This window comes from Pholis gunnellus (genome assembly GCF_910591455.1).
Source record: "Pholis gunnellus genome assembly, chromosome: 6".
Classification (NCBI taxonomy): domain Eukaryota; kingdom Metazoa; phylum Chordata; class Actinopteri; order Perciformes; family Pholidae; genus Pholis; species Pholis gunnellus.
This window is the reverse complement of record NC_136532.1, coordinates 8,382,904-8,395,386: the sequence shown is the minus strand read 5'-3', so window position 1 is coordinate 8,395,386 and position 12,483 is coordinate 8,382,904. Positions and strand designations below refer to the sequence as shown.

Below are 12,483 nucleotides of genomic sequence, written 5' to 3'. Positions count from 1 at the left end.
AGGAGTTGTTTGTGTCTCCATCGGGAATGGAACAACGGGTTGTGGGAGGAGGCGAAATGGTAAGAGGGAGGCGAGGGAGGCATTCACTGGAGACAGTGAGATTTGTGGCTTGCGTCAAAGCACCAAGTGCCAGAGATTAATTAAACTTCCCCTGTTTCGGAGGTGTGTGTATGTGTGAATGAGTATGAGTCAGAGCAGTGATGAGTAGGAGAGAAAACATGTTAATTGCCTTCACGATCAATGCCAAATTGCAGGAACATAGAATTTTACATAACAAACGCCCCACCTGCACAACGAATAGAACAAAGTGTTGAGACAGTAAAGGAAAGCTATCTGATGGGCCCAACAATTTCGTGCCGCGTGCCTGATGAAAGTGCGCGTTGTACTAGAACATGCGCTTCGTGTAAGAGTGTTTCTTTGTGCTTTTGTGTATGTTTGCCCGGTTGATTCCCCCTCAGAGCAAGTAGTCAATCGCCTCCGCCGGACCCACCGTGTGTGCTTTTTCAGTTTAACCCCTCACTGGCAACCCCGCCGTGACCCCACGCTGCTTTTGGGTTGGCCTGAGACTGTGAATTTGAAGGCCAGGAAGCAAGAAGTGGGGGTGGAAGGAGCAGATACTACCCGGGCTACCCGTCCTAACAACCAGCAGCTGATCAAACACATACGTTCACACGAACATGTGTGGCCGTAGACTGGGTTAAATATTGGGGAATTGGAAAGAAAGTACGCTCAAGGCCTTCATGTAGAGCACATCCAGCTGTCCTGTGCGTACATGCTCTGAATTGTATCTAGCACACTTGACTAACACGGCGTAAATGAGGCACATTATAGACTTGTTTGTTTTCCAAATGGGCCCTGTTGATTGGCGTACGTGCATACGTGCTGTGAATATTTGTTCCTGCATTATACTCATGCTGGTGAACATCTCTTGACTCTTTGCCGGTTGCCGGCGCATGTGCTCGTGTCAGAAGATGCATCGATGAGACAATTGATCCAGACAGTCAATCGCGATTGCGAGGTCAAAACTTTGAAAGCTTTGTGCCCGTTTCTCTTGTCCCACCGCGTCCGACTCTCTCGAAAGCTCTCTATATGTTTTGCTTCCTGATTAGGTTTCTCGACTGATTGCAGCCAGATCCACCCACACAAACACATCCTCATCTCGCTCTCCGGAGAGATGTTGTGGTCGTTGATTAAAGCCGTTTTCCAAAATTGAAAAACAAAGAATGAATGCTGTTAATGAATAGATTGCAGATAGACAGTCGCAGCTTGTCATCGCCGAGGTCATCAGTCTGTGACCGGCACTATCTGTGAGATCGTCACCGTGCAGCAGCAGCAGCAGGTGTGACATCATTTGAGGCGATGGTAGCACAGGAGACAGCTCCATTTCACAAGTTGAAATGGTACCATGTGACTCACAGATGACCTTTCAGCATCTCCTGTGTGTGTATCTGTGCGTGCGTGCGTGCGTGCGCTCCCATCCATTTCCCGAAATTGGTTTACAGAACCTATGATGTCAGCAGGCCGTTTTATAATGTCTTTTCAGACCTTGTGAAACCACAAGATTGCAATATCATATCCCCACATTGTATGACTGTATTTTTCTTCAGCCATTTATCATGTTTATAGGTTTTATATTTATAGGGTCCTCTCATTGCTGCTGTGCCTTACACTAAACTCCACACAGTAGCTGGAGCAGAGACTGCTGCTACTGTGTGAGAGGGGCTCCCTGCTAACATGTGACTATGTATGTGATCCTTAATGAAAGCCATCTGTTTCTTACTGGGAATGGTAGTAAGACTCAATTTATTTGTTACCTTTGCACCTCATTCATTGGTGAGAAATGGTCAATATTTTACTGTTGTATACACAATATATCAAAGTGATAGAGATGGTGTCGGGATTTCAGAGAGCTAAAAGACCACTTGCCAACATGTATTATTCCAGAGCCACTGAACAGTTTCTTTACATCATTTGGTTTTATTCCTGACCATCTGCTATGTTTTTCCACATTTTACTTCTATGCAGCTTTAAAGCGCAGTAAAAACCTAATTAAAAGTCTAAGTATTTGTGATGCTATTTATGCTGTCATGGCTGTTGAGAGAATCTTAACAGCTGCTTTGCGTACTGTTTCTCCTCAAGACCCGAGCCCGCCGCTGCAGTTTGAGCAGATGAATGCTCGGGCCCTTAAATCAAGTGTAAAATAAAGTCGGACGGAGAGAGATAAAGGAAGCAAGGAGGGGCTTATAATTGGAGGAGCCAGGCACGCAGTTTGGTCCAGTGGAAAGGAGTTGGTATGGAGACGGGGAGCAGACAGTCATGGAGACAGAGGCAGAGGGAGAGAGAAAGGGAGGGATTTGAGGGAAAGAATGAGTGAAACCTTAGTACCTGAGGCGTGGGCTGAGGCCTTTAGCTGCTGGTGCCAGAGTGTGTTTTTACGAGCCTGCGGTCAGACAGAAATAAAAGGCAGCCGAGCGGCTGAATGGCATCACACATACACATACACACGCATGCACGCATACACGATTCAATGGCCTTTCACAGTTTGGTTTTATAATGTCACAGTTATCCAATGTCTCCACTCCCCATAATGCAGTGTGACTGAACAAGCAGCACACTCTGCTCAGTGGTACGGACGTAGGGAGCGAGAGAAGGAAGAGAGGAGAGAGAGGTATGGGAGGAAAAGAATGCATTTGCAACACCTCTGTATTCCTTTCAACGGTGCCAAAGGCATAGAAAGAGCTTCTCTTGCGTTCTTTGGAGTCATTATATAGATTGTATGGTAAGTTAGTCCAATTGTTGACTTGTTTTACACAATCCCTTTGGAGGGGTGTCTCGCTCTCTGTCTGTTATTTGTCTTTTCCACATGTTTTGTCATTTCCCTTTATTATTTCTTATTACCAGTAACTTTCAATGAGTTTAGCTTTCCCGATTATCATTACAAATAACCCAAAGGAATGTCGGGGTTCACGCCATCATGCTTGAGAGAGTCTATTGAGAAAAGACCTAAAGTAGGAGTAAGTAAGTTCAGTGCGAGTAGAAGCAGGAGAGTGATGATTCAGTGAGCAGGGGTTATCTCGGGTTCCTCTTGTACAGATGTGAGGGTAAGTGGCGAGTGACCTCGCTGTAACAGGAGACTTAAAGGGATGTGAACCATGAGGCTCTTTAGCACAGAGGATGCGTGTGATGTGATGTAAGTGACAGATGGAGAAAATGGAAATTCTTTGGATTGATCCCGTCGATGCATAAAGGCTCCTGGAGAAAGGACACAGAGTGGTACTCAGTGCCGTTGCCATGGAAATGCTGAACAAGTGATGGATTATTGGAAAGCGACAGAAAAAGATTGACAGTTTTTAATTATTTATTATTTGGACAACCCTTTTCCGTCTTTTACACTGTCTCAGAAAAGGAAGTGCAGAGGAGCCTGAGACTCACAGAAGACAGTTTATATGCAACTCTTAACTCTTATTGATACCGATCAGTGTTCAGGGTAGAAATATCACAATAAAGCTTCAGTTGTTGCTGCGAGTGTGTGTCCACATTCTGCACAAAAGGCTAAAGAGCTCCGATTCATTTTGTGCTCCGCGAACACGTTATACAGCAGCAGTAGCGTGACTAATGTTGCTCAGTCCCTTGGTCCCATACACCCACACACACACACTGACACACGCACGAATAAAACAACGCTGCTTCCTCCTTTTGACTTTTTCCTCCATGTATACCATGTAACGCAGTGCACACACATACATCTACACACACACACACATCTACACACACACACACACACACACTGAGCTATATATGCTCTTTTTCATTTATAGTTTGTGGTGGACATCATATCCTGTGTTTACTGTAGCTGTTTGTCTCATTCAGCTGTCTCTCACCGAGGTAAACAGTCTGTATTTGTGCATGCATGGACATATATGTGTGTGTGTGTGTGTGTGTGTGTGTGTGTGTGTGTGTGTGTGTGTGTGTGTGTGTGCGTGTGCGTGTGCGTGTCATTGTTCTGTAGAGGTTTAGGTCAGCGAGTGAAGGGGACATTTCGGCTGCATATTTCCCAGAGGTTCCTTGCCAGACTCGACTCAATATAGAACTGGTGCAACTGACCCATGTCAGCGGTTGTATGTAATGCATGTTGGTGTGTGCATTGTTTTAAACATAATGTCCATAAGGTTGAGATTACAGGCGGTCTGAGTGTGCGTTTGTCTGTGTATGTGAGAGACAGAGAAAGAGAGAGACTGTGCATTCTGTTTGTTGCAGCATTAGCATTCCTCAGCTTTGACGGACAGAATGGGAATGAAATGCTTCTTTCATGTGGCCACATTCTACTTTGTGTGTGTGTGTGTGTGCGTGTGCGTGCGTGTGTGTGTGTGTGTGTGTGTGTGTGTGTGTGTGCGTGTGTGAGGAGATCTTTTCTCAAGAATCGTTGAGATAGAGGGGGATACTTTACCCCCTTCAGTGGTAAACTGCTTTCAGCACCGTACTATTAAGGGCTATTGTTGGAGTTACATGACCTGGTCATGACATGGGACTGTGTGTGTGTGTGTGTGTGTTTAGCTGTGTGTACGGGCTGTTTGTAACTGTTTGTGTGCCATTCTTCAGGCTCTACCCACTAATAAAGGAGTGCTCAGCCATGGAGCTCACCTTTCCCCCAATAATTGCTCTCTCCCTCTCCCTCTATTTCACCCACCCACACACACACACACACACACACACACACACACACACACACACCACCTCAACCATACTCAAGCTACCCTGAAAAACATGTTCAGTCACCGATGTGAAGTTACATCTTTTTAAAAGAGGAGCCTTAAAGCAGTTGTCGAGCCATTTGCAGGTGGCTTAAATGAGTATAAAACAAGAGGTTTGGTGAGGAGGTTAGTAGTGACTCCGCCTTTGCTGCACCGGATTCCAATTGTGTACTCAAGCACAAGCAATTCACAGGAAAAAAAACCTTGCACACTGTGCAGTGAAGAGTGCAATATTTTCCCTCTGAAATGTAGTGTAATGGAAGGAGAACTCAAAGTTGTAACTTGAGTGAGTTGTGTTGTAGACGTATGAGCGGTAGACGGCTTAGGGAGGCCGATGTTACTTGCTGTTGATGGAGGAGACTTCACGATGGAGATGTTAGATGTGATGAGAGAGACAATCATGTTTCTGCCTGTGAATAAGTGTTTGTGTGGAAATGATAAGAACGATTATAAATTGGTTTGTAATGTACCATCATTGACCAGGAATTTGTGTCTGGAGACACTGGTGCAGACATATTGATTACCACCATAGCAACATAAGTACATACAGGCACAACAGGACCTCACAGACAGCGCAGAGGGGTGTGTGTGTGTGTGTGTGTGTGTGTGTGTGTGTGTGTGTGTGTGTACGCATTGTGCAGTGTTTTATTGCTGTGGATTCCTCACTTTTTCAAAGGGTGGGAGGGTGAGAAGGATCATGGGTGGGCCCCAAAGAGACCCTTTAGAGATGGAGACGCCACTTCAGAAAACACTCAGCCTTCACAAAATGGAAGGAGGAGTGGACGGAGAGTCGATAGAGGGTGAAGGGCAGGACTGGATATCAGATTTTCCATGGAGTTAGACGATCATCAGTCTGTGTGTGTGTGTGTGTGTGTATAGCATTAGTGGTGTTTGATTTGACCATTTGCCAGCTGGAGTATGGGTGTTATTCCCTCAGCTCCAACAGCTACATGCTGAAATACTTCCTGGTTTTAGGTCAGGCTTTTCCCAGCAGCGCTTCGGAGGTTGTTTACCAAAGATAGCTTTAATGAATAGGCTCTTTACAAAATATATAATTCATTCTCTGCTGGATGTGTTTTCCTGAGAGTTTTGTCCGTCTTCCTCCTCCTCCGTCACTTTCCTTTTTCCCCTCCTTTGCTATCGCTCTCTCTCTCTCTCGGGCTCTGCTTCGCTCAGTCACACACACACACACACACACACACTTTAAACCTATTTTCACATCAGTCTCTGCAGGGCCGTCAGCCATTAATTGTGTCCCAGAGTGGGACGAGAGAGAAAGTGTGGCTGTGAGTGCTGGGTGTAAGCAGAGGAGTGGCGGGCAAGGCTGGGCACAGCTCTCTCCAGAGGAGGAAGTCGCTCTCTCATATCGCTGCCCACATCCATCCTCAGAATAATCGTCCAAATTCACCGCTGAGTGTTCAGCCGTCCCTGAAGATGTTAGTCATTAGAAGAAAATAGGTTGTTTCCTTTAGGTTTACCTCAGGACAGCGCATTCAGTACATGCGCTATTAGGAAGCCACAGTGAAGCATTTCCTATTTCCTGAAAACTGTTCTTCCCTTTCTTCATTTTTTGGCTCCGTCTTTGGTGCAATCGGGGATTTTATTGCAGTGTTACAACCTGCGAGGACTAAATATTCTGAAAGATGTCTTTGTTTTGGCAGCGGGTGTCCCTGAGCAGTGCCTCTCCCTTTGTTCCTCTTCAATAGGGCAATATCAAAAAAGACAACTTCATTGCTTTGTTTCACATTTCTCTCTGCCCTTGATTCAAATCCTAATATTTTCCTGTCATCTGTCCTCTTTTGTCTATTTTGTAATATTTCCCAGTTGTACAAGATTCGCTTGGTTTTCCATATTTATTTAATCGCCTCTTCAGCTCTGTTTCATTATGCTACCGTTCCCTCCGTTTGAAAGCCCTCATTAATTGCCTGACTTATATTGAGGCATTTTTTTTCCAAGCACTGAAAAGAAAATGAATAAATCTTTTAGAATATAAAATAAACATAAATGTGTTTGAGAACAGACTCACCGCATGCAATATGGTAATACTTTTTCTAGTTTGGTAGTTTGAAACTGCTGATGCAAGGGGAATGTGACTCCCCCCCCCCCCCCCTCATAATATCCAATAATATGTCTCAATATATTTTACGAGGTTGTGTAAGTCAGCGCTATGAATCTCACGACTCGTTTTGTCTCCTCAGGTGACGTCGGAGCAGCTAGTGATGCTTCTGGAGCTTCTGCTGGAGGAAGAGGAGCTGAGCGGGGCAGCGTTGCGCGCTCTGCAGAGAACTTACAACCTACAGAATCAAGACGCTGAGGTAAGACCACACACACACACACACACATACACATGCAAATATTCACCCCCACACACACATGCTCAGACAAGTGAGCATATGCATCCGAGCTCCATGAACTCCTCCAAGAATGAAATGTAGACGGTTTCCTCTCCCCTCTCATCCCAAGGCGCATCGCTTGGTAATGTGTAGTAAATTCTGCTGTGATAGCAGCTCTTTTCTTTACAGCCACCATTACTGACTAAATCCCACAAGTATTTCCTTAATGTTTTAGTACTGCGCAGTGTTCCTTAATGGTACTATTAACGATGTTTGTGAGAGAGAGAGTGTGTGTGTATTTCTTGTCTGTGTTTGTGCTCTGCAGCTGTGTGTGTTGGCGGCTGAGGAGCTCTTTACTGTACAGCTCTCAGTACAGGAGCTTGAGTGTGAAAACACAGCTGCGGCAGAGCCCGTAAACTGTCCACGCTAAACTCCGTTGTTAACACAAGGCTCGTCTTGAAAAGAAAAACTTGATGCATATTTAGTTTTTGAGCTGTTTTGTTGGGGCCGTAATGCCTATAATGGGGCTCAGATGTTCGGTTGTACGCAGTAATTGTATTGAACCTAGACATTTAAAGTTTCATCAAAGGACATTTTTATTATTTACATTCCAAACTCACAGTCAGGCCACTCGTTCAAGTTCTCACAAATATAAAAACTTGCATCTAATTTAGAAATGTTAACGTATTTCTCTCACTTTATTAGCTAGAAGTCTGATTCTGCGAATGTATTCTGCCCTTGATGTTACTATCTTGCATTTAATTGAAGTACTTAACCTCGCGGTCAACAAGCCGAGGCCACTTTGCGTTTGGCCTTGGGTCCAGCTTCAGGTTCATGCCTCTTTAGTCAGACTTCCCGGCATATGAAAGCAGATTCTCATCTGCAATTTCCAGGAAAAACTTCCAGTGTTCGCTAAAAATACACAGGGCCATTATGCACAAAGCCATGCATGGAAAGACACACTCTTTCTCTCATACGCAAACATACACACTCCTGCACGCACCTGCCTAAAGGCAATGGTCCTGTCGTAATGTTAGTAATCTCATTCAGAGGAGGTTAATCACCTACATCTCTCCTTATAAATGTGGCCATTTATTCTCCTCTCTCTTTCTCTCTTTCTCTCCCGCTCTGGTCCGATTGTATTCATCTTCTAACTCAGCTTTTCTTCGTCTGGTACTGCATCCCTAAAATTCTTGGACAAACACAAGACTGAGCCTCTGTAGCCCCTCGCTGTTTTACTCCTAGAGAATAATGAATACTGGATTATAAGAGTGATTCTCATGGCTTCTGAAGAGCGGTTAGTAATAGGTCGACTCAGAATGCGTTGTGATAAAACACGGCACAGATTGTTCACCCTGTAATACAACTGTGTCATCAGTGCGCACAGTATAAATCTCTTCTGATGATGATTTCATACCACCTTAATGAGGGACGATCCTGATTTGCTATTTAACAAATTTCATTTATCCATTTTATAAGGTATTTTCACATTACATCACACCTAATTACAACTTAATATGGTGTTAGAAGCACAGTGTGGTGTTACGTACTGTTTTACCACCTAGTTAGTAGCTGAGAACGTCTCACAAGCAGCGGATAGAAGTTTATAGCGATACGTTGTGCAACACAGCACATACCTGGTAGCTGTATCTGGGTTAAAGGTGCTGAGAAGGCTGGCGTGCAAGCTAAAGATTCTGTGTGTGGGATTTGCGTGAGCATGTACACGATAGTGGAAGGAAATATGTGGCCGACCACCAGCGTGCGTGCAGTGGGACCACTTTGTGAACGGTGCGAGTGACCATGAATATCAGTGTGAGTGAGCCTGTGAGCCGGAGCATGTGTTCGCATGTATGAGAGAGAGAGAGAGAGTCCATGACTGTTCCCATTCCTTTCATATGAGCCTCATGTGATGCAACATGCTGCGTGACCCTTATGTCCGCGTGTGCATGTATGTGCGCATGCATGCGAGCGGTTTCGTTAGTGCATTTCTGATTTTTGTGAGAGCGAACATGCATGCTAGTGTGCGTCGACTGGCCATCTGTCGGTCAAGCACACAGGACGCATTGTCTGTTCGCGCCCAGGTTAGGCCGAGACCGGAGACGTCACTGGACCACATCAACGTCTGGGTCCACAACAACATGCGAGAAAGAGGAGAGTTATAATAAACCAAGGAGTGTCTAAGTAGAAACTAAAAGAAAGTTTATTTGTATAGCCTTTCATCACAATGACAGTCTCAGTGGGCTTCAGACTGGAAACAAAAACAGCTTCTCGAGTGAACAAGAAAAACTTCCCCTAAAAGTAAAAACTGAGAACGATCAAAGAGGAGGGAATCCCCTTCCAGCCCTAAAAGTAATAATGGCGGCTATAATTAGATAGTGTGATGGAGCACAGACTAGTCGGTTAGTCGGTTGACAGTCAATGAAGCGTCAAATATTTTGATAATCTTTTAAACTATGTGTTTATTAGTGTATATTCACCTGAAAGTTGGTTTCCGTTAGCTTTGAATGAGCCCTTAATAATATCTACATAGGGAGCAGGTCTTCTTCACCGTGTTGCACTGCCACACGGTTAAATAATATTTAAATAATATTTCAAGCAAATGCAATGTATGTATACGTTATGAATATAAGTGTTAGTTGCAGCCCGAGTTGAAAGGAAAGTATTATACAGCATGCACTCTGCGTACAAGTCAAGACCGTAACATCTCACGTGCATCTTCACGTCACGCTTTTGCGCGTCTTGTCTATTGGATTCTTTGTTGGTCATGGTAAGTGCGAGCACACACGGAGTACGTTAGCGTCGGAATTAGTGGTGGTGGTGTAGGGGGAAGGAGGGGTACGGGTGCAGTAATAAATGAAGGAATGTCACCGTGTTATTGCATGTGCTGTCAGAGAGAAAGAGAGAGGCCCAGCGAGAGGAAACCGAGTAAAAAAAAAAAAATGTTTAAAAAAAAGGGGGGTAAGGAGAGGTGCACCAGGCAGCTGCTCTGCCCCAGGGCTCTCCCCAGGAATGTAACCCAGCGCAGGGAACAGCTGCCAGGGCTACGCAGGCCAGAAGGGCAGCGCTGGCACCAGAGGGCACACATACTGTACACACTTGTGCACACTCCAACTTTCATGAACACAGACACACACGTACGTATCCTTGTTCCCATGTGGGGAGACGATAGGAGAGCACGGAACACTTACCTTGTACCCTTTGTCTGATTTGGGATTTTTGCAGCTTTTCCAGAGCAAACCGAGGCAGAGAATATAAGGATAAAGGAAGTTTTTAAATTTGGACAAAACAGGAAGTAGAAAGCCCTTCTGAGACCAATTAACCTCATGTTTATTGAGGAGGTGACGGAGGTAATGTGAGGATTTAAATGGGTCTGTCCTAAATGGAGCATTGCATCTCCATTCTCGTGCTGCATAAACAGATGGGGCAGCGCAACATTTCTGGCACAAACAAAACAAAGCAAAAGCTCCCATTAAAGCGTGTGAACACTGTCGCAGGTAGATCCATTTGGCTCCTTCCTAGAGTGCTGCCTCAAAATGAGTCTCTGTACAGGCGCTGTAGAAATGCCCAAAGCTTGAGCTTGAGAATCAATCACCCACGCTCGGCCACAGCACTCTCCACAGGACTAGTTTATTTTCCTGAGTGTGTGGACATAGTTATGGAGAAGATAGAAATGCCCACGAAAAAAAAAAGAAACAGCCAAAGGAAACTATCAGGCTTTAAAGTAGTGACAGTGCTTTAAAAGATGTTTTCATCTTCATTTTTCTTATCGCTCTTCCGTCTCTTTTATCGTCCTCTGTCGACCTCCTCCACAAGTCCGTATCCATGTACACGTGCACTGTGTACCCACGCACACGCACACACACGCACACGTGCACGCCCATAGCAGATGATGAAGGATGATGGCTGAGGCAGGGACAGAGCCAGTCTCTGATCTCTCCTGTAACCGCGGCAACAGAGCTCCTATTGATCCTCTGGGAGAAAGGCCAGGAATTAGCTTTCACACACACACACACACACACACACACACACACACACACGGATACACACATACAGTAACAAAAACACACACACACTGAGGACATACGCATGCACATTGTCAGAGGATTGAATAGAACTTTTAAACGTGAACTTTACATTGAGATGGTTTCCTTTCTAAAACAAAGTTCACGTCCGTTAATCCTCCGATTCTGGATGAATCTGTTCATTGTCAGCGGAGCCGCTTCCAGCTTTGTCGGATGAGCCGTTTGTCTTTTGTTACTGGCATCGAGGGAGACCTGTTCACAGTATTGTGTGAGTGCACTGGCCAAAAAGCATAAAAATGAAATAAACATGTTATAGATCTTTGCCATCATCTACTTTTTTTATGATTTGTTTTTTAATTCGTGGTATAAATTATGTTTAACAGTCATTTATCCCTCATAACTTCATATTGTCTCATAAAGGAGTCTATGCACGTCGGTAAAGCTTTCATGTGGTCAGCTTTGAATGAACAACATACATTCTGTAATTACAAACACCGGTGACCTTACATAGCTTCAGATATAACACTATGGTCATGATGAACGGGGCAAATTGTTTTTCATGTCTTTACTTTGAAGTGGCAATTGTGGGATTTCACTTCTTTTAAAATACCAATAATATTCTTTTCTTTGACTTCTTGGTTCTGTGTCGGTCCATGTTGACAACGTCGTGCTTCTCTAAAATATGACATGTTCTATATCAAGGCCGGATTTGAAATAATGAAATGAATGTTTTGGTTTCTGATTCCATTCATAGTTGTTGTATGTTGTCCTCTGTTTTGGTTTCAGGTCAAACATCGCTGGTGTGAGCTGGTGGTCAAACATGCGTACACTCGAGCCTACGGAGATGTGGAAACCTTTCTGGTTCATCACCAAGTAAATAGACACAACTGTTGAACGTGAATCCTGTTTGATACAATGAAACACTTTTACTGAAATGAAGTCATTGATTATGTGTGTGTGTGTTTTAGGCCATGGGTGTGTATCTGTACGGGGAGCTGATGGTGCAGGAGGACCCTGAGCAGCAGGCTCTGGCCCGTCGTTGCCTCTCATTGGTCCAGGAAGAAATTGACCAATCGGCACGCAGAGTGGTGGAGGAGATGGTTCTCTGACACTCAAGGTAAAGTCTCACTCGCCGCTTCTCATCGCCTTTGTGCCGACCATGCTGCTCGTCATGCCGTTCTGTGTCCTTGATAGTATTCTTAAGGTTAAACTGAGAAGCAAAATGCAAATCTTCATCTTCTTCTTCTTCACTTTTGTTTCTTTCAACCCCACAGTAAATTAGTGGAATTCTACTTTCATCATCATTAACATGAAGAGTTCTTCTGACGAGCTCAACCAGAAAAGTAGAAATACATTTGTGTAGCTTTTTTTGTGAAT

General features: G+C 44.5%; 1 protein-coding gene across 2 annotated transcripts in view; it reads left to right on the top strand.

Annotated features, from left to right (window-relative positions):
* The window catches only part of aopep (aminopeptidase O (putative)), a 67,219-nt gene that overhangs the window by 46,812 nt on the left and 7,924 nt on the right, over positions 1 to 12,483 (top strand). For both annotated transcript variants that reach the window (XM_079161443.1, XM_079161442.1), the window contains 3 exons: positions 6,950 to 7,066; positions 11,893 to 11,979; positions 12,075 to 12,223. In XM_079161443.1, coding sequence (XP_079017569.1) covers positions 6,950 to 7,066; positions 11,893 to 11,979; positions 12,075 to 12,215 — 345 coding nt within the window. In that variant the 3' untranslated portion in view covers positions 12,216 to 12,223. The remainder of the gene's footprint in view (positions 1 to 6,949; positions 7,067 to 11,892; positions 11,980 to 12,074; positions 12,224 to 12,483) is intronic.